The sequence below is a fragment of the Microcaecilia unicolor genome, chromosome 9 (assembly GCF_901765095.1).
Source record: "Microcaecilia unicolor chromosome 9, aMicUni1.1, whole genome shotgun sequence".
In the NCBI taxonomy this organism is placed as follows: Eukaryota; Metazoa; Chordata; class Amphibia; order Gymnophiona; family Siphonopidae; genus Microcaecilia; species Microcaecilia unicolor.
The window spans coordinates 202,839,403-202,862,240 of record NC_044039.1 but is presented as its reverse complement, the minus strand read 5'-3'; the positions used below and the strand labels follow the sequence as shown (position 1 = coordinate 202,862,240).

Below are 22,838 nucleotides of genomic sequence, written 5' to 3'. Positions count from 1 at the left end.
TTCCATGTAGAATCTCCAGTAGTAGCAACATTCCATGTAGAATCTCCAATAGTAGCAACATTCCATGTAGAATCTCCAATAGTATCTATTTTATTTTTGTTAAATTTTGTACCCTGCGCTTTCCCACTCATGGCAGGCTCAATGCGGCTTACATGGGGCAATGGAGGGTTAAGTGACTTGCCCAGAGTCACACCAATGTGGCCGCGCAGGCTTCTACGTGGAATGTTGCTAGTGGAATAGCAACATTCCATGTAGAATCTCCAGTAGTAGCAACATTCCATGTAGAATCTCCAATAGTAGCAACATTCCATGTAGAATCTCCAATAGTATCTATTTTATTTTTGTTACATTTGTACCCTGCGCTTTCCCACTCATGGCAGGCTCAATGCGGCTTACATGGGGCAATGGAGGGTTAAGTGACTTGCCCAGAGTCACAAGGAGCTGCCTGTGCCGGGCAGGGCTGCCGAGAGGTGGGGACGGGGGCCTCCGGGGGGGGGGGGGGGGGGCCGCCGCAGTCCGGCCCGCCTGCCCTCCGTAGCTCCGGCCAGAACTAACCTGAAGCGCCTTCATCTTCGAAGCAAGCAGGAGAGGCCACGCCTTCCTTCCGTGTCCTGCCCTCGCCTGACGTAACGTCCGCGAGGGCGGGGCAGGGAAGGAAGGAGAGGTCTGCCCTGCTGCTGCTGCTTGCTTCGAAGATGAAGGCGCTTCAGGTTAGATCAGGGGGCCCGGCACTGGCAGCGGGTGGAGGGGGGGCCTGGCAACACCGGGTGGGGGGGGCGCGACGCGACCTCAGCGGGTGGAGGGGGGCCCCGGCGACCTCGGTGGGGGGGGGGGGGGGGGTGCGACGCGACCTCAGCTGGGGGGGGGGGGTGGCCTTGTCCCGGGCCTGGGCCCGGCCCCGGCTCTTGGCTGCCCTGGTGCCGGGAATCGAACTCAGTTCCCCAGGACCAAAGTTCACCACCCTAACCACTAGGCCACTCCTCCACGCCTATATTAAAGGTCAATTTTGGCAAGTTTGCATTTAAGGCACCAAGAAAATGTGTCCACGGATAATACAAGCTGGCAGGATGTACATGGAATCATAGGTGCCAGCTCTGTGGGTGCTTGAGCACCCCTAATATTGAGCAAACTCTTATGCATGGAATGGGTCTCAGTGTCTGCTGAGGGCTGACGGTGAGAACCTATGGCTTGGCACCTCTCTCTACCTCACACAGGCTCTTTCCACTTGTACTGCGGGACAATTCTCAATTTGGGGGCAAGGTCTGCAGGTACCTGCGGGCCTTGCCTCATGTTTTAAAGGGAAGGTGAATGCTTGCTTTCATTTTGAAACTCGCTGCGGGCACTTCTGTTTGCCCTTTTGACTTGTGGAGACTTTTTTTTCGTGGAAAATAACGAGAGATGAATTAAAATTTCAATCTATGCATTAGAGCTGTACTGACTAGCATATTTTACCATTCGGCTTAATGCAAATAATGAAAACTATTATTCAGCTGAATAAGAATACGAATAACGGGCATTGAGCTTTAAGAAAAAAAATAAAAGAAGCAAACGTGAAATCAGAGATCAAGTGTTCATTTCAGTAGGTTTTAGCACAGTAGAGCCCCAGACAGTGGCGTAGCCACAGGTGGGCCTGGGTGGGCACAGGCCCACCCACTTTAGGCTCAGGCCCACCCATAAGTGGCACAACTCTGATGTGGCTGGTGAGCCTCAAGCCACGTCAGCAGAAGACTCCCAGCATCTCTCCCTCCCCTCCTCCAAAGGCATTTTGGCATCTGTCAACTCAACCCCCCCAACCTCTCTGTACCTTTTCAATTTTTCAATGTTTCGCAAACAGCGACTCATACCCACAGCTCGTGCCAGTTCAGAGCCTTCCCGTTTCCACAATAGTGGTACCAGGTCAGAGGGAAGGCTCTGGACTGGTGAGAGCAGCAGGTATGAGTCACTGTTTGCTGACAGTGAAGCACTGAAGATTTGAAAAAGTATGAAGGGAAGGAGGGGAGGGTGGAATTGAGAAATTACTGGTTGCTTGGGGCGGGGGTGGGGGAAGTGGAGGGAGAGATGCCGGATGGGATTTTTATGCCCACCCACTTTAGGCTCAGGCCCACCCAAAACTGGGTGTCTGGCTACGCCCCTGGCCCCAGATGAAGAAGGGTTCCCTTCGAAAGCTAATCAAAAAACGTATTAAGTTAGTCCAATATAAAACAGTCTTCGTTCTGTTGCATGCTGACACATGCATGCAACAGAAGAACGAAGACTTTTTTCACTGCAGGACGAAGAGGACGTCGGCTGGCGGGGATTGGGGTCCCCCGCCAGCAAAACCGAAGGTAGGCAACGGCGGGGGAGGGTTCGCGGGGGGGGGGGGGGGGGGGGAGGTCGAGAGGTTGTCAAAAGTGGCGGCGGGTCGGCAATGGGGGGGGGGGGGCTAAAATGTGCCCCCTCACCTTGGGCGCTGGACCCCCCTCCCACCAAAGTCTGGCTACACCCCAGGTTTGAATATCTTTGAGAACTGATGCCAGAACATCAAGTTTGTGGGAACCTTTCAGTCTTAAGGCCAGACAAGCAGGCTTCCTCTCTAAAGACTATCAAACCAGTGGACAGTCACCCTGATATCAAAATTTCCATGAGATGACCAGCAGTCTGTTGTGGTAGAGACATAAGTGGAAGCTGGACGTGTGCGGCTGCCCCAGGGCCGTGCTAACACGGTAAGCGAGGTACGCACCGCAGGGGGGCACCGACCTCAGGAGGGCGCCACCGCGCCATGCTTACCCGTCGCTTACCTCAGCTCCTCAGAGTCTTGTTCTCATCTCAATCTGTGCGGATACTGGAAGAAGCCTATTGCAGAGGTGGCGAACCTGGCAGAAATGCGGAGAGTCTCTGCATCGCAGCACTGTACTTCCTAATGCTGACACCAGAAGGAAGAAGCACAGTTTAACCCTACGGTGTTGGGTGGGGGGTTGCTTTCAGTTGAAAGCAGTTTCTGTTTTAGTGAACGAGTTCCATTTGTGTCTTGCGCACAGCCGGACTTTGCACCTTGTCTGAGGAAGTGCCAAAAAACGTTGCAGGCTTCCCAGCCGGAGAAAGGTCGGACCAAGCCCTTTCCTTTGTCCTATTTAACATTTCTAAAGCCCTACCCTGCAGCTACTTACTTTCCTTCACACTTCGTTCCTGCTGCTGAGCTGTAGGGAGGCTCCATCTGGAGCAGTGAGAAAAGCAAAGCGAAAAACAAAACAACCCTAGTTTCGGTGGGCTGAGAAGTTGATTGAATTTTGCTTGTGTGACATGAACGAGGCATGTAACGCAGTCATGTCCAGTGTTGCCAGATGGGTGGGTTTCCCACCCAATTGGGCTGGTTTTTAAGCCAGGATGCGGGAAATTTTCGAAGGCTGCAGGCTGCGGGAAATTGGGCTTCTTTTTCGTTGCAGCTGTGCGGGGTTTGCGCTTTTTTCGGGGGCTTCTATTGGTCCAATTTGGTCCAATAGAAGCTTTTCCGGGGTAGGGTTGACATCAGGGGCGGGGCTAACGACGTCAGAGGTGCCGTCAGGGGCGGGGTCGGTGACGTTGGGGACGGTGACGGAGGCAGGGTCGGCGACGTTGGAGGCGGGGTTTGACTTTGGGTGGGTTTTGGGCTGGTTTAGGGCCGATTTGGAGTGGAGAAAATTTTTCCCATCTGCCCACGCTGGTCATGTCCTGGAATGGACAGAGAAAAGTCTGCAAATTGCACCGTTCCTAAGCATCCAGTACTTCTCCTCATTTGCTTCCTCAATCTCTCTTCTCAAGTCAGTGATGAGATGTGCTTGCAGGGAACCTGAGAGGATCTGAAATGTGCCTGGGACTCTTGTGGGACCCTGGAACTAGATTGAGATCACTGTAGGATTTCACATAGGCCACAAACAAGCATCAAACGCTGCCAAGACTATCACAGTTTTATAATTGCACAGACAGGAAGCACAGAATTTACATCCTTTCATCTAATCTAATATAATAAAACGCACCGTGAACATTCTGAGGACAAAGATTCTGAAGTCACAGCACACGATAAAGGGTTCATGGTTTCATGGTGGTGAAGCCATCCGACATAACACGGACCTATCAGAAGGGACCTATCAGAAGGGGCTTGCCCACTAACAAAGCAGAACTGTTACCAGGCAACGGAATGCGACATAGAACTCACCTATCAGAAGAAAAAAACAGAAGAAGGGAGGAGCATTCAGCTGTAGAATGCCTCATTGTCTGAGCAGCACAGAGAGCAGACTAACGCCGCTGGAAACAAAGAATATCCCAGCAATGGGTATGTACACAAATATTGTTGTTGGACCCGGGGAAACAGGAGTACAGTGTGCCCCTCGCCATCTGCAACGTGCGCCGCCACCTGCAAAAATTAGACCCGACCTAGCCTGCATCACAGACTGACCCAGGCGGGGGGAGGAGTCTCCCCAGCCTAGGATTCGGTAGAGACTGGCTGGCAAACTGCTTGAATATACAAAACCGCTAACTCCTTCAATATACAAAACCGGAGGCAACAAAGAAAAAAAAAAAAAGAAGCGTGCCCCTCGCCATCTGCGACGTGTGCCGCCACTTGCAAAAATTAAACCCGACCTAGCCTGCATCACAGACTGACCCAGGCGGGGGGAGGAGTCTCCCCAGCCTAGGATTCGGTAGAGACTGGCTGGCAAACTGCTTGAATATACAAAACCGCTAACTCCTTCAATATACAAAACCGGAGGCAACAAAGAAAAAAAAAAAAGAAGCGTGCCCCTCGCCATCTGCGACGTGTGCCGCCACTTGCAAAAATTAAACCCGACCTAGCCTGCATCACAGACTGACCCAGGCGGGGGGAGGAGTAGGGAAACTTCCCTACTCCTTCCCAGCCTAGGATTCGGTACAGACTGGCTGGCAAACTGCTTGAATATAAAAAAACGCTAATTCCTTCAATATACAAAACCGGAGGTAACAAAGAAAAAAAAAAAGAAGCGTGCCCCTCGCCATCTGCGACGTTGCCACCACCTGCAAAAATTAAACCCGACCTAGCCTGCATCACAGACCCAGGCGGGGGGAGGAGTAGGGAAACACGCGGAGCGTGTTTCCCTACTCCTCCCCAGCCTAGGATTCGGTACAGACTGGCTGGCAAACTGCTTGAATATACAAAACCGCTAACTCCTTCAATATACAAAACCGGAGGCAACAAAGAAAAAAAAAACCATTATCACGCACGTGCACATAACTGGAACACCTCCCTCCCCCTTCACCTTCTCACGAACCAAGCAAACCAGGATGTGCAAAACCATCCCCTGCCTCAAAAAACCCGTCACCCACCTTGAGGATGCACACACCACGCTGCTTCCCGCTGCGCATTCGTCCTGCATTCCTCCTGCATCGCTCCTACGCTGCTGCCCTATAACGAACTGAGTGGCGTACTCTCCCTTCCGCAAACCACACCACCCAAAACAAGACGTCGCTGCTTGCCACAAGGACCAAAAATACCGCTAAAACCGACGGCCCCAGACAGTGCTGCTCTCCTGCCAACCAACAAAAAACATCCCCGGCATAAGGCAACCCCTAATCCACCTCAAGGATTCCCCGACCTCAATCACCCCGGGAAAAGACAGCGCCGCTTCATACAGTGCTTTTCTCTTCAAAGGAAAAACTACAGGAGAAAAAAAAAAAACTACATGCTAGCGCCCATTTCATTTGTTTCGGAAACGGGCCTTTTTTACTAGTGGTACATAATTCTTCAGTTTAAAGCTTCAGTTTCACAAGGGTTTTTAAGAAAGGGAAGGGAAATTGGACTTATATACCGCCTTTCTGAGGTTTTTGTAACTACATTCAAAGCGGTTTACATATATTCAGGTACTTATTTTGTACCAGGGGCAATGGAGGGTTAAGTGAAGAGGTGCACAGGGATATAGAGCAAGAAATGAAGAAGAAAGGAGGAAAGTAAAGAAATAAATGGAAAGGAAGCCCTGGAAACGGAGAAGAGGACAGATAGCAGCAGAATTAGATACTGGACCAGCATGATCAGAAAAAGAAAGTCACCAGACAACAAAGGTAGAAAAAAATCATTTTATTTTCATTTTAGTGTTTGGAATATGTCCACTTTGAGAATGTACATCTGCTATCTTATTTTGCAATCTATAGCAATTTGTTTCTAAGAATATTGCTGACAATTCCTGTCAGTGTGGCAAGTGGTGAGCGATCATTTTCACCGGGGGGGGGGGGGGGGGGGGGGGCACCAGAGACCCTAGGCACGGCCCTGGGCTGCCCCTCCCCTTCGTAAGTGCTGGCTGTTCTTTAAAACTTCTTACCTCCTGGTCCGCCGGCAACAGTGAAGTCGAGCAGGCATGGCACGGTGCTTCGCACTGCCTTTGCTTCTGTTTCAGCTCTGCCTCTGGTCCCGCCCTTCCGCAAACCAGGAAATGAGGGCGGGACCAGAGGCAGAGCTGAAACAGAAGCGAAGGCAGTCTGAAGCACCGTGCCTGCTCGACTTCACTGTTGCCACCGGACCCACGAGGTAAAAAGTTTTAAAGAACAGTCGGCACTTCCGAAGGGGAGGGGCAGCTGCACATGTCCTGCTTCCACTCGTAGGACACAGAGAGAGGGGGAGGGAGGGGGTCCTGGAACTGGAGGGGGGTCCTGGAACTGGAAGGGGAGGGCCGGTCCTGGAACTCAAAGGGAAGGGGGGGGGGTCCTGGAACTCGAAGGGGAGGTGAGGTCCTGGAACTCGAAGGGGAGGGGGGCCTGGAACGCAGAGGACAGGGAGGGAGGAAGGTAGGGGCCATGGAACTCAGAGGGGAAGGGGCCTGGAACTCCGAGGAGAGAGAGGGATAGACACGCAGGGGTGTGGAACTCCAAAGACAGAGACCGAGGGAGGGAGAGCTGGTACTCCGAGGAGAGGGAAGCATGGAACTCCGAGGACAGGGAGGGAGGCCTGGAATTCACATGACAGGGAGGGAGGCAGGAGGCCAAGCTGCAACTGTAAGGAAAACCTTGCTAGCGCTGGTTTCATTTCTATCAGAAACAGGCCTTTTTTTACTAGCTACTGTATAAGTCTCAGCATTGCCATAGTGACCAGCAAAAGTATCCATTCGTGCAGCAAACTAAGTATCTATCTGAGCAGAGCCCAGACCTGAGATAAGCTCACTGCCTTCAAAGCTATGAAAAATATATATATATAGATTTCCTAATTTTTGGCACAGAGCCAAGATATAGAGAGAGAGAGAGAGAGAGAGAGAGAGAGAGAGAGAGAGAGAGAGAGAGAGAGAGAGAGAGAGATTTTACCAGTGCTGAGCTATGGCTCAATGCAAAGACAGAAAGGGTTTGAATTCCAAAAGACTGCATAAACCCACAGATAAAGCCAGAGAGGTTTATAAAACTGAAGTAGAAAAATATGGGCGGACTCATTCAAGTTAAAACTTGGTCCTTTTATTTTCACTACCAAGCCTCAAAAAGCTGCCCCAACTGACCAGATGACCACTGGAGGGAATGGGGGATGACCTCCCCGTAGTCCCCCAGTGGTCACCAACCCCCTCCCACACTAAAAAAATAAAAATCAAAACCTTTTTTGCCAGCCTCAAATGTCATACCCAGCTCCCTGACAGCAGTATGCAAGTCCCTGGAGCAGGTTTTAATGGGTGCAGTGCACTTCAGGTAGGTGGACCCTGGACCCTCTTATTGCCTAGGGGCGCAGATCTCTGTCAGTCGGCCACTGGTACAGGAGCAGAATTTGGGCAGAACGCTGGAGGCGTTCACAATACATATCAAACATATAAACGGCGAGTGACCGACTCACTCGCAAATGCGCAGTAGAGACTTCCCTCTCTGTCCCGCCCCCGCGTCAATACGTGATGACGAGGGCGGGACAGAGAGGGAAACTGCGCCGCCGAGGCTGATACCGCACCCGCCCACCCGAGGTCACCGCTACCGTTACCCCCCCCCCCCCCCACACACACACCCGGCCCGGGCCCTCTCTCTGCTACTAAACTTACACATCCATTCGCCGGAACGCAGCACGCACATCAGCTGAGCTGCCATCGGCCTTCCTTCCCTGCCTGTGTCCCGCCCTCGCTGACGTTACATCACAGGAGGGCGGGACACAGGCAGAGAAGGAAGGGCCGACGGCAGCTCAGCTGATGTGCGTGCTGCGTTCTGGCGAATGGATGTGTAAGTTTAGTAGCGGACTAGAGAGAGAGGGCCCGGGCCGGGTGGAGGGTTGGCGGCGACTCCGGGGGGGGGGGGGGGGGGGGGGGAACGGTAGCGGTGGTGACCTCGCGGGGAGGGAGGGGGAAGGAAGGAAAACCCCAATACCAGCCGTTTTTACGGGCTCAACTGCTAGTGTAGATTATAATATATGCTTGTTTACATGCATATTTAAAGTATCTAAGTTCAATTTTTGCCACTTACGCTAGTATATTATAAAGACACACTGCGTTTCTTTATAAAATAGCACCCAAGTAGCCAATTTGACCCTTTTCTTGTCCTGAGGTTCTCCGTTTAAGTCCTGCCTGAAAAGGGAATCTGTATGTTCTCAACAGGTCAGACAAAACAACGTCCATGTGGGTATCTGACCTGCAGGTATAAGTTTTGAATACACTAGATTTTTGCCAGCTGATAACCGATTCTTCTATATATATCTTTTAAAGAAAGCCTTGAAAACCCTTCAAATACAGGCACTGTGCTTTATCCCGCCTATGAACCGTCTCGAGATGGGAAATTTACCGACATGCTTTCTCTCTGGTGCAAAGAGCTGCAGTCAGTGCAAAAGTGTGCTGTGTGACAGCCAATCCCCACACTCTCGTGAAGAAGTGACATCGTTGTCCCGGGACACAGTCTAGTGGGGATGCTGTGGGCCAGAACCTACCTGCAGCTTGCTCTGCCTCACTTTAACACTGTTACTGGTGGAGGAGGCTCCTGTCGCCAGAATGGAAGTCAGCTCGGCATTCTCCCCCAGCAGCCAATCTTCAAAATCCTTCCTCCGTCTCTGGTAATCATCTTCATTATTCTCCACGACTACGCTTCTCTGCAAAACAGATAAAACAGCTCTGAGCTTCTGACACTGTAGCATGAACCTCCTACTCAGGCTCTGCTGTCCTCGCTGAAAAGCAAAATGTAACAAATGCTGGACCACTCCTGACACTCTTAAATCCCATCATACTGGAAGAAACTGTTTGAAGAAGTGAAAGAGGCAAAAGGATTCTAAACCACTGAAACCCCCGATGCTCAAAGGTCGCTGGGGCATAGCCAGACCTTGGCGGGAGGGGGGGGGGGGGGTCCAGAGCCTAAGGTGGGGGGGGGACACATTTTAGCCCGCCTCCCTTCGTCGTCACTTTCGACCCCTCCCCCCGCCGCAAGGTACCTTTGCTGGCGGGGGTCCCCAACCTCCGCCAGCCTTAGTCTTCTTCAGCGCCACTTCGCTGATCTGTGCTGTGATTCCTGATGTCCTGCACGTTGAACGTCAGGACTCACAACACAGATCAGCAAAGTGAGGGAACGCGCCGGAGACCGGCGCTGAAGAAGACTAAGGTTGGCGGGGGTTGGGAACCCCCGCCAGCAAAGGTACCTTGCGGCGTCGGCGTCGAAAGTGGCGGGGGAGGGTTGAAAGTGGAGGGGGCCAGGACTAAATCTATGGGAGCCATGCCCCCTCCTAGCTACGCCCCTGAGCCACAGTTAAACTTACTGATTTGTAAACAGCGACTGACGCTCAAAGGGAATCGAATGCAAATGAGATGCACACAAATTCTGCAAGGGAAAGTGCTCAGCACATGCACAGAACATTCTTTCAGTAAGTGTCCACGTTCTGTGCATGCCCAGGAATCATTTTGTCCCGCTGCTGTACATTCTGCTGGTAGGCTCAGACCCTGCCTGTGCCTGCCAAATCCAGGATTCACTTTCTGCCTGCGCCTACAGGATCGGATCCTGGGGTCTGCAGAATTTCGGGACTGGACCCTGCCCGTATCTGCAGGTTCCCTCCTTGTGGTTCTAGGATCCCGGAACTCCAGGACAGAAATGGAGAGCAGCCTTATCCCAGGTTAGAGTACAAGACGAGGAGAAAGAAATCCCCTGGGAAAAGGGTAGATAAAGAGATCAGGTCACACAATGAGAGCTCCAGACCTGCCGAAAAATTTTGCACGTTAAAGGTAGGCTCTCCTTTCTCTGCATCGCAAAGAATGCTCATTTTAATACTGATGAATTCGTTGTAATGCATTGGATTATCAGTAGCTGCTATGGCGAATGGTTAAAGCTAAGCAGAACCACCTTGTGCAACAGACACTAAATAATGTTTGCTTTAGACCGGCTAAAACCAGTTTAAAGCAAGCATTGCAAGCACGGTAAGCTTTGTGCATCATGGCCGGAGTATTTATGAGTCAAGACCAGGGACATATCTGCATGGGGCCACAGGGGCCTGGGCCCCCGCAGATTTCGCCCTGGACCCCCCTACCGCTGTCAACCCTCCCCCGCTGCTTACTTTTGCTGGCGGGGGACCCCAACCCCCGCCAGCCAACCCGAGGTCTGTAAAGTTCTTCGTCCTCCGTGGCCGGCCTGTGCTGTATAGCTATTGAATCCAGTTCGGAGTCTGACATCGCAGCACGTTGTACGCCAGCTGAAGAAATTATTTTTAAAGGCAGCGGCACTGGCAGGTGGAAGCGGACCTTGGCTGATGGGGGTTGGGGTCCCCCGCTAGCAAAGGTAAGCAACAGCAGCGGGGGAGGTTTGGCAGCGGGGGGAGGAGGGGTGGAGAGAGTCGTTGGTGGCGGGGTGGGGGTCTGGCAATGGCGGCCGGGGGGGGGGGCTAAAATGTGCCCCCTCCCTCTGGCTCTGGCCCCCCCTACTGCCGGAGTCCACATACGCCCCTGGTCAAGACAGTGTTTTTCAACTTGGGCCTCAGGAACCACCTACTCAGACAGGTTTTCAGGATATCCATAATAAATATGCATATTACGAACAATCATTGTGCAATTGTAAAATTAATTCTACATTACATTTTATTATCTTTACTACAAAAACACATTTAATAAATACATTTTAAATACCTAACTGGAGTCGTGGTTAAGGTACTATTCTCCATAGGTCACAATTGCCTTAAATGACAAAAGTTCACAATATAATAGTTCAAAATTCTTAATGATGCCCCAAAAATCTCAAAGTTGTCATAGTCACTTTCAGGCCTGTTGGATATCTTGTTGGTCCTTCTCCCCGAACTCTTTGAGCTTCCTGCAAGTATAGATTCCACTTCCAAAAAATGTTGAAATTCACAATGACCACTAGAGGCGAAAAGTCCTCACAACCAGATACCAATCATGACCTCAATCATATCCCCCCCCCCAAAACCATCTCTTTTTCAAGCTGAAGAGCCTTAACCCCTTTATCCCTTCCTCACATGGGAGCAGTTCCATCCCCTCTATCATTTTGGCCGCTCTTCTTTGAACCTTTTCTAATTCCACTATATCTTTTTTGAGATTCGGCAACCAGAACTGAATGCAATACTCAAGGTGAGGCCGCACCATGGAGCCATACAGAGGCATTATATATTTTTGGTCTTATTTTGCCTCCCTCTCTTAAAAATTCCTAGCATCCTGTTTGCTTTTTTGGCCGCAGCTGCACATTGGGCAGAAGATTTCAGCGTATTGTCTACAATGACACCTGGATCTTTTTCTTGACTGCTGACTCCTAAGGTGGACCCCAGCATCAGGTAACTATGATTTGGATTATTCTATCCAACGAGCATCACTTTGCATCTGTCTACATTAAATTTCATCTGCCATTTGGATGCCCAGTCTTCCAGTTTCCTAAGGTCTTCCCGCAATTTTTCACAATACGCATGCATTCTGATAATGAATATGTATGAGATAGATTTACATAACAAGGAGGCAGTGCGTGCAAATCTAACTCATGATTATTCATTGTGGATATCCTGAAAACCTGATGGGGATAGGTGTGCCTCAACTTAGGTCTGGGCTGAGAAGCACTGTCCTAGACATCCCCCCCCCCCTTTACTTTTATGGCCATTTCACAGCTCATTTCCTGTGTCCATAATTTGCTGAGCATGAAGAGAAGTTACTCTGCAGATTGACACTTTATACCAACCTTGACTTTACGGCTCTCTCCTGGGTTGAGAGAATCCATCACATCCTCGGAGGGAGGGCCCAGTTCATCCACCTGGGGAAGGCTGAAAGAGAAAAAAAAAAGACCCAGAGATGTCAGCCATGTTCTGTACAGGGGCGTAGCCAGACTTCGGAGGGAGGGGGGGGTCCAGAGCCCGAGGTGAGGGGGCACATTTTAGCCCCCCGCCGCCATTGCCGACACCCATTTATGTGTATTGCTGTCGAGGCGCTTCACAGTTGACTGCTCAATTCTTGTGTTCTAAGGAAATCCTACAGCCACATGGTCTTTTATCGAGTGACAACTTAAAAAGATTTGTTTGATCCCTGATGCAGGCTTTGATGCCGAAACACGGCCGTGTCGGGTCGTCATTTTATTACTAATAAAGTTTTCTGGATTTCCTCTTCAACTCGTCCTCACTTTTTGTGTTCATACCCAGCTCCATGACAGCAGTATGCAGGTCCCTGGAGCAGTTTTAGTGGGTGTAGTGCACTTCAGGAAGGCAGACCCAGGCCCATCCCTCCCCTACCTGTTACACTTATGGTGGTAAATGTGAGCCCTTCAAAACCCACTGTACCCACATGTAGGGGCTTCCCTTCACCCCTTAGGGCTATGGTAGTGGTGTACAGTTGTGGGTAGTGGGTTTTTGGGGGGGTCTGGGGGGCTCAGCACCCAAGGTAAGGGAGCTATGCACCTGGGAGCAATTTCTGAAGTCCACTGCAGTGCGCCTTGGGTGCCTGGTTAGTGTCTCGGCATGTCAGGGGGACCAGTGCACTACGAATGCTGGCTCCTCCCACGACCAACGGGCTTGGATTTGGTCGTTTCTGAGATGGGAGTCCTCAGTTTCCATTATCGCCGAAAACCGGGGACGACCATCTCTAAGGTCGACCTAAATGTTGAGATTAGGGCGTCCCTGACCATATTATCGAAACGAAAGATGGACGCACATCTTGTTTTGATAATACGGGTTTCCCTGCCCCTTCACGGGGGCCGTCCTGCGAGGACGGCCCCAGGAAAACTTGGCCACCCCGTTCGATTATGCCCCTCCACATATAATCCCCATATTCTACACAAGTCGTCAAAAACTGCACACGCAAATTTGGGTGTGCGCTCAATTTGTGTATGCAATTTAATTGAATAACAAGCTAATTAGCACCAATAATTGCCATTTTGGCACTAATTAGGTTTAATTGGAATTTTATGCAAGTAAAAAAAAAAGGGGCAAGGAAAAGGGAGGGTCATGGGTGGAACAGGGGCGTTCCTAGGATTTACACGTGTTGTTATTCATAGAATAAGGGGGGATAAGAGCTTAATTTAGCCACGGACATTTGCACCACTTTTCCGTTGGTGCAAATGGACCGCACCTAAAGTTAGGTGTGATTCCTGTGTGTAAGCGCTATTTTATAAACAACGCCTAAGCTTATAGAACTTTTCAACGCCATATTTTGAAATCACCCCAATGTGTACTGTTATTAACATAGTAACATAGTAGATAACGGCAGAAAAAGACCTGTATGGTCCATCTAGTCTGCCCAACAAGATAAAACTCGTATGTGCTACTTTATGCGTATATCTGACCTTGATTTGTATCTGCCATTTTTAGGGCACAGACCGTAGAAGTCTTCCCAGCACTAGCACCGCCTCCTAACCTCTAGCCCCGCCTCCCACCACCGGTGCTGCCACCCAATCTCCGCTAAGCTTCTGAGGATCCATTCCTTTTGAACAGGATTCCTTTATGTTTATCCCACGCATTTTTGAATTCCGTTACCGTTTTCATCTCCACCGCCTCCCGCGGGAGGGCATTCCAAGTATCCACCACTCTCTCCGTGAAAAAATACTTCCTGACATTTTTCTTGAGTCTGCCCCCCTTCAATCTCATTTCATGTCCTCTAGTTCTACCGCCTTCCCATCTACGGAAAAGGTTCGTTTGCGGATTAATACCTTTCAAATATTTGAACGTCTGTATCATATCACCCCTGTTATTAGAATAGTTTTACTGCTGTAATTGTTCTGTTGTCGACGTGTGGCCTATTCTTGCTGTACACTGTCACTGACGAACGTCTTCAAAAAGGCAGTAAATAAACTCTAAGAAATAAAGTAAATAAGTAGGTAGCTTCTTAAATCAGGCACCCTTTTATAAACTTAACCTGACAGGGCCAGATTCAGTAAATTGTACCCACGGTTAGGTGAAAGGATGATCTGTGATAAACTTGAATTCTATGAAGTCCATTCCATGCGGAATGGCTTTTGTCGAATACTAGCTCAGTGCGCACTTCTGCACCTAACTTTGGAGCCCTTTTACAAAGGCACGCCAAAAACAGGCCTGCGGCAGTGTAGGCACGTGTTTTTGGCAAGCGTCGGACCCTTATTGTACTGCATCCGGAAAAAAAGACCTGGATTATTTTAATGGGTCGGAAAATGGACGTGCGGCAAAATGAAAACCAGTGTGCATCCATTTTCAATCCTAAGACCTTACCTCCACCCACTGACTTAGTGGTAAGGTCTCACGCGCCACCCAGGCGATAAGTATGCAGAGCGCGTCAACTGCTGTTTACCGCCGGGTAGGCGCCCCACGGTAGAAAACAGAAAATATTTTCTACCGTGTATTTTTGGCACGGGCCAAACGATTACCGCCCAGGGCATGCGGTAACTGGCGGTAATGCAGACTTGGCACATGCTGGATGCACCTTTGTAAAAGGGCCCCTTTGGGCGTCAGCCCTTAGGGTTAGAATCTATATATGGCGCCTTAAAAATCAGCACTGAACCCCCCCCCCCCCCCCAACTAGGTGTATTCTATAAACTCTGTCTAAATTAGGCAAAGTTTATAGAATACACCTAGCGCCCGTCTGCGTGACTAAATTTAGTCGTGCTCATTTACGCTGAGTAAAACTTGGTGTAAATGCCTATGCCTAAGTTAGGCGTGGACCGGGTGTATTCTACAACGCACACAGTTTTTAGAAACACCTATGACCCGCCCATTCCGCACCCATGACCACATCCCTTTGCATAGATGTGATCATAGTGTTTCATAATCTGTGCGTGTAAATGTGCAGCTGCCCACGCTCTGCCCACGTGAACGCTCACCTGCAAAGTCCACACTGATGGACGCTGGCGTGTACTTTCAGAAAGTGCTCCATGAAAGCACATGTGTGTTCACAATCACACGGAAACTCCTAGAATACTGGCATTCGCGTGTGTATGTAAATGTAGGTGGGAAGGCTGACGCACAGAGGAAGGAATCAGTAGGAAGTAAAACAGTTCCAAGTTTAACCCGATCCTACCTAAATTTACATTACCCTGATTGTAATGGCCTTAAATATAAATCTACCTAAGCCTCCAGCTTCTCCTACATAGGCACACAACTAGGGAATAGTTTACCCAAATCCGTAAAATCAAGCCAGAACTATCTAAATTTTAGAAAATTATTTTATTTATTTATTTTTGTTACATTTGTACCCTGCGCTTTCCCACTCATGGCAGGTCAATGCGGCTTACATGGGGCAATGGAGGGTTAAGTGACTTGGCCAGAGTCACAAAGAGCTGCCTGTGCCTGAACTGGGAATCAAACTCAGTTCCTCAGTTCCCCAGGACCAAAGTCCAGCACCCTAACCACTAGGCCACTCCTCCACTGTTGCTACTATTTGAGATTCTACATGGAATGTTGCTATTCCACTAGCAACATTCCATGTAGAAGTCGGCCCTTGCAGATCACCAATGTGGCCGCGCAGGCTTCTGTTTCTGTGAGTCTGACGTCCTGCACGTATGTGCAGGACGTCAGATTCACAGAAACAGAAGCCTGCACAGCCTTCTACATGGAATGTTGCTAGTGGAATAGCAACATTCCATGTAGAATCTCCAGTAGTAGCAACATTCCATGTAGAATGTCCAATAGTAGCAACATTCCATGTAGAATCTCCAATAGTATCTATTTTATTTTTGTTACATTTGTACCCTGCACTTTCCCACTCATGGCAGGCTCAATGCGGCTTACATGGGGCAATGGAGGGTTAAGTGACTTGCCCAGAGTCACAAGGAGCTGCCTGTGCCTGAAGTGGGAATCAAACTCAGTTCCTCAGTTCCCCAGGACCAAAGTCCACCACCCTAACCACTAGGCCACTCCTCCACTGTTGCTACTATTTGAGATTCTACATGGAATGTTGCTATTCCACTAGCAACATTCCATGTAGAAGTCGGCCCTTGCAGATCACCAATGTGGCCGCGCAGGCTTCTGTGAGTCTGACGTCCTGCACATACGTGCACATGGAATAGCAACATTCCATGTAGAATCTCCAACAGTAGCAACATTCCATGTAGAATCTCCAATAGTAGCAACATTCCATGTAGAATCTCCAATAGTACCTATTTTATTTTTGTTACATTTATACCCCGCGCTTTCCCACTCATGGCAGGCTCAATGCGGCTTACATGGGGCAATGGAGGGTTAAGTGACTTGCCCAGAGTCACAAGGAGCTGCCTGTGCCTGAAGTGGGAATCGAACTCAGTTCCCTAGGACCAAAGTCCACCACCCTAACCACTAGGCCACTCCTCCACTGTTGCTACTATTTGAGATTCTACATGGAATGTTGCTATTTTGAGTCAGTGATGACTTTTTCTACGGACTATAAAATGAACACGTAAGTGTGTAAAATATAGCCGTAGTTGTTGAGACTTTTCCCTCATGGACAAAAAAACTCTGCTATATTTGTATTGAGACTATCTAGTATTAATAGCAGAGTATCTGTGGTAATTTTGGCTATTCCACTAGCAACATTCCATGTAGAAGTCAGCCCTTGCAGATCACCAATGTGGCCGCGCAGGCTTCTGCTTCTGTGAGGACGTGCAGGACGTCAGACTCACAGAAACAGAAGCCTGCGCAGCCTTGTACATGGATTGTTGCTAGTGGAATAGCAACAATCTTCCACATTCCATGTAGAATCTCCAATAGTAGCAACATTCTATGTAGAATCTCCAACAGTAGCAACATTCCATGTAGAATCTCCAACAGTAGCAACATTCCATGTAGAATGTCCAATAGTAGCAACATTCCGTGTAGAATCTCCAATAGTAGCAACATTCCATGTCGATTCTCCAATAGTATCTATTTTATTTTTGTTACATTTGTACCCTGCGCTTTCCCACTCATGGCAGGCTCAATGTGGCTTACATGGGGCAATGGAGGGTTAAGTGACTTGCCCAGAGTCACAAGGAGCTGCCTGTGCCTGAAGTGGGAATCAAACTCAGTTCCTCAGGAACAAAGTCCAGCACCCTAACCACTAGGCCACTCCTCCACTTCCATCCTGTTCGAGAAGGCTTACTTTCCCGACTCAACCTAACCCACCCATTCCTGGTTTTCAGCAAGATTCATCGACCTTATTAACATGTAACTTTGTATTTTCTTTTGCTACCTTACTCCCAGTACATAGCCAAAAACTCTAGTATTCATACGTACACAAAAAGATTCAAAAACAGAACATGTGCCATCAACTATTTTTCATAAGCCCCCCTCCCCCCTTTTCTTAACCCTCCCCGACCCTTACTATTCCCCCCCAATTTGTGCGAAGTGGAAAAATACCGTGTCAGAGGTTCTTTATATCATAGTTGTGTACCGGCCCTTTTTCGAACGTTTAAGCCCCTGGACTCCCCGCCAGGGGCGTATCTGAACTGCGGCGGTAAGGGGGGGGCCAGGGCCAGACTGAGGGGGCACATTAAAGCCCCCCCCCCCGCCGCCGCTGCCATTGCCGATCCCCCTCCCCCCAGCCGCTGCCATTGTCAATCTCCCCCCGCCGTTGCTGTCGCCTACCTTCGCTGGTGGGGGACCCAAACCCCCGCCAGCCGAGTTCCGCTTCCTCCTGCCTGCTGCCTTTAAAAGAATTCCTTCAGCTGGCAGGGGACCCCCAACCCCCGCCAGCCCAGCCGAGGTCCTTTCATTTCTTCCACTGCAGTCTGCGAAGCTGGCGCCGAAAATTTCTTCGGAGTCTGACGTCGCTGCACGTTGTACGTGCAGGACGTCAGACTCAGAAGCACGCCAGTGAAGGTAGGTGACAGCAACGGCGGGGGAGGGTTGGCGGCGGGAGGGGGGTCCAGGGCGAAATCTGCGGGGGCCCAGGCCCCTGTGGCCCCAAGCAGATACGCCCCTGCTCCCCGCACCTCGACCATTCCAGCTGCACTTGGTAATTTAGTATAAATTAATACATCGGAGAAGGAACTCCTGTTCTTGTGGTCCCTCCCCCAGCCTCTTGCTCTTGTGGTCCCTCCCCCAGCCTCTTGTTCTTGTGGTCCCTCCCCCAGCCTTAATATAAACCAGGTTCATGTTAACATATAAACAAAGGTCAAACTGTTCAACATCAACCACTGTTATCTATCAACAATGTTTTATAGCTGGCACGTCAGAAAATACCTATTCCCTTATGAAGTACCCCTGTCTCAACTATGCAACTGACCCCCAAAGTTTAAGAAGATAACCCTGCTTCATCAAACGTTACCCCCTTACAGTCCCCAATATACCCCGCTGTTATTAATCTAAAACCTATAGCAAGAACCTCAGTTATCTAACCCACCCCTTCCCTAACCTCCCGCCCCCTATCCCCCCTCCCACCGTAAGAGTCACTCCTCCTCATAAAAGGGAAATCAACGGAGGAGTGGCCTAGTGGTTAGGGTGGTGGACTTTGGTCCTGAGGAAGTGAGTTCCATTCCCACTTCAGGCACAGGCAGCTCCTTGTGACTCTGGGCAAGTCACTTAACCCTCCATTGCCCCATGTAAGCCGCATTGAGCCTGCCGTGAGTGGGAAAGCGCAGGGTACAAATGTAACAAAAATAAAATAGATACTATTGGAGATTCTACATGGAATGTTGCTATTCCACTAGCAACATTCCATGTAGAAGGCTGCGCAGGCTTCTGTTTCTGTGAGTCTGACGTCCTGCACATCAGAATCACAGAAGCAGAAGCCTGCGTGGCCACATTGGTGATCGGCCGACTTCTAGTGGAATAGCAACATTCCATGTAGAATCTCAAATAGTAGCAACAGTGGAGGAGTGGAGGAGTGGCCTAGTGGTTAGGGTGGTGGACTTTGGTCCTGAGGAAGTGAGTTTGATTCCCACTTCAGGCACAGGCAGCTCCTTGTGACTCTGGGCAAGTCACTTAACCCTCCATTGCCCCATGTAAGCCGCACTGAGCCTGCCATGAGTGGGAAAGCGCAGGGTACAAATGTAACAAAAATTACTTGTTTAAATGATACCTATTTGTCTATTACCTTACTCTAACATTGTTTAATTGTACTTTTCTGTACTGCGGTCTTCCCTACGGTTCTATGTAAGCCACATTGAGCCTATAACTAGTGGGAAAACGTGGGGTATAAATGTATTAAATAAGTAAATACATAAATAAATAAGTAAGTAGTTACCCTGCCAGTGCTTCCAGTTGTCCTTTGGTCAAATCCCAGGAATCGCTCAGCTGCCGCAGCTGTCCCTGGATGTGCGCTGCCCCTGCATCAGATGAGTTTTCCGTGACGTTCTGTCCCCCCGCTTCCAGCCGGTGCAGCTGAATCTCTCTACCATGGAGGTCGGACAGCAGGCTCTGTGACGCAGAGGGAGTGGGGTGAAAATCTGGGTGGTGCTGAAGCAGGTCACGTACGTTAACCTGAAAGTGAGACAGTTCAGGACTGGGGCCCAGTGCCTACAACCTTGGATTCGGATGTAGGAGTGGGTCACAACTCCCCTCCTCTGCCATTTCCTGCGTAGCCTCGGGACAAGGTCACATGGGAGCTGATTTTCAAAGCACTTAAGACGTACAAAGTTCCATACTGAACAAAAATAAAAAAAAGTTTTGCCAGAGCCTTCTGGCGCGCGAACCACGCACAGCGCGGACGACTTCCCGCCCGTCGCGTGAGCGTTCCCGCTCAGTTTAATCAAAAAGCAAATAATAAACAAACAACAACTCCAAAGGGGAGGTGGGCGGTTTGCGAGAACAATCAGCCTGCTGTCCTCGGAGAACACCTGCTACAGGTAAGTATCTTCGCTTTTTCCGAGGACAAGCAGGCTGCTTGTTCTCACGATTGGGGTATCCCTAGCAACCAGGCTCACTCAAAATAATGAACATTGGTCAATTGGGCCTCGCAACGGCGAAGACATAACGTAGATTGACCTGAAACTATAAACAACTAACTGAGAGTGCAGCCTGGAACAGAACAAAAATGGGTCTGGGGGGGGGGGGGGGGGGGTGGAGTTGTATCCTAAACCCCGAACAGATTCTGCAGCACTGACTGCCCAAACCGACTGTCGCGTCGGGTATCCTGCTGAAGGCAGTATTGAGATGTGATTGTGTGGACTGATGACCACGTTGCAGCCTTGCAAATCTCCTCAATGGAGGCTGACTTTAAGTGAGCCACTGACGCAGCCATGGCTCTGACTTTATGAGCCGTGAGATGGCCCTCTAAAGGCTACTATGCAACTTGGTAAGTTTAAGGGGCCCTTTTACTAAGGCGCCTATGCGTGTCCAATGCGCGTCCATTTGGAACTCCCGTCTGGCTACCGCATGGCTTGGGTGGCATTTCCATTTTTTACGTGTGTCTGATACGCAGGTCGGAAAATAATTTTTATTTTCTGGTGCGTGGCGGTAATCGCCAGCGTATACGCGCTGACGATTACCGCCCGGTTAACACGCGAGACCTTACCGCTAAGTCAATGGGTGGCGGTAAAGCAGGGGCGTAGCCAGACGCCCAATTTTGGCTGGCGGTAAAGCAGGGGCGTAGCCAGACACCCAATTTTGGGTGGGCCTGGGCCCAAGATGGGTGGGAAGAAGAACCCCACCCCATCCCATAGGTGATTTGGTCTCTCCTCTCGCCTGCATGCCACATGGTCTCTCAAATATCCCCCCTCTCCTGCACACCTTTTAAATTTCAGATTTTCACCGGCAGTGAGGAGCAACTAATACACAGTACTCATGTAGGCCCCACATCCTTCCCACTGATGCAGCTTCCTGTTTCTGCATAGGCGGGAATACGTCAGAGGGAAGGCTGTGGGGCCGGTGTAAGCAGTACGTATCAGTCGTTGCTTCCTGCAGGCGAAGATCTGCTATTTATAAGGTATGCAGGAGGGACAGTTGTTGGGAGTTTTCAGCTTGGGAATCTCTGCCGGCCACATCATAGGTGTGCTGCTACTGGTGGGCCTGAGCTCGCCCACCCAAGCCCAACCTTGGCTATGCCACTGCGGTAAAGTCTCAGGCCCAAATTGGACGCGTGCCAATTTTAATTGTGCCGCACATCCATTTTCGGCCCCCCCAAAAAGGCATTTTTTGCACGTGCGCTGAAAAATGGACCTGCGCGTGCCCAATACACACGCTTACACCAGCACAGGTCATTTTTCGGCACGCCTTAGTAAAAGGACCCCTAAGTGCTTTGAAAATACACCTCTTTATCTCCCTGTGACAAACTTTCTGGAACTCCAGCTCCTCTTTGGAAAAAAGGTTTTGTTAAAAACAAATCTCTTAGATCATACCAACAAAATCTTCTGGTTGTTCCATCTCACGGGTTCTTAGACTGAAACTCATGAATCCTGCTTTAGCGTTGTGACTCCTACATTGTGAAATAGTTTTACCAATTGATATTCGCACTTAAACCTCACTCAAGACATTTAAAAAAGCAATGAAAACTTAAGGGCCTGAGAGCCAAAGGATTTACGCTCCTAACTTTGAGAGTGACCATAACTCTCTAAGTTAGGAGCGTAAATCCTTTGGCTCTCAGGCCCTAAGTTTTCATTGCTTTTTTAAATGTCTTGAGTGAGGTTTAAGTGCGAATATCAATTGGTTTTTAGCTTCTCTGAAAACCAGCTAGGACTTGAATGCATACATTTCTACTCAAAATTTCACTCAACTCCCTAAATTAGGATAATTAAAAGCAGGTGGTAACAGGGGTTAGGAGCTTCGTACTAATTTTCAGCACTAGGCTCATAAATTAGACTCATAGATCTAGGCAAACGAATGACAGGCCTAAATTTATGAACTTAACTTTTAGGCTCCTAAATTCAGATGAATTTCCAGTTGAAAATTTAGGCTCCTAAAGATGGGACGACTTCCTTATGAGGAAAGGCTAAAGCAGCTAGGGCCCTTCAGCTTGGAGACGAGAGGGCTGAGGGGAGATATGATAGAGGTCTATAAAATACTGAGTGGAGTGGAACGGGTAGACATGAATCGCTTGCTTACCCTTTCCGAAAATACTAGGATTAGGGGGCTCGTAATAAAGCTAAGTAGTAAATTTAAAACAAACCAGAGAAAATATTTCTTCACTCAACGTGTAACTAAACTCTGGAATTTGTTGCTAGAGAATGTGGTAAAAGCAGTCAGCTTAGCAGGGTTTAAAAAACGTTTGTATAATTTCCTATAAGAAAAATCCATAAGCCATTATTAAGATAGACTTGGGAAAATCCACTGCTTATTTCTAGGATAAGCAGCATAAATTCTGTTTTACTGTTCTAGGATCTTGTCAGGTACTTTGTGACCTGAATTGGCCACTGTTGGAATCAGGATACTGGGCTTGATGGACGTTCAGTCAGTCCCAGTATGAAATGCTTATTATGTTTGGCTGAAAACAGGGCATGTATTAAGGAGGCTAACATACGAGGTTATTATTTACCCTTGCTTTCCTACCCTCTTGCAATCCACTGGATCTATTCTACCCTTCTCCACCTCCTGTCGCTGACCCATTAGTATTTCTGTCCTGTTAAAACAGTAATAACACCTCTCCCTCCCCCCC

General features: G+C 49.4%; 1 protein-coding gene across 1 annotated transcript in view; it reads right to left on the bottom strand.

Annotated features, from left to right (window-relative positions):
- SYNE3 (spectrin repeat containing nuclear envelope family member 3) overlaps positions 1–22,838 on the bottom strand; it is a 138,806-nt gene that overhangs the window by 5,847 nt on the left and 110,121 nt on the right. Inside the window, 3 exon segments of the mRNA XM_030213911.1 lie at positions 8,855–9,013; positions 12,079–12,160; positions 19,494–19,666. Of these exon segments, the coding sequence (XP_030069771.1) occupies positions 8,855–9,013; positions 12,079–12,160; positions 19,494–19,666 (414 nt within the window).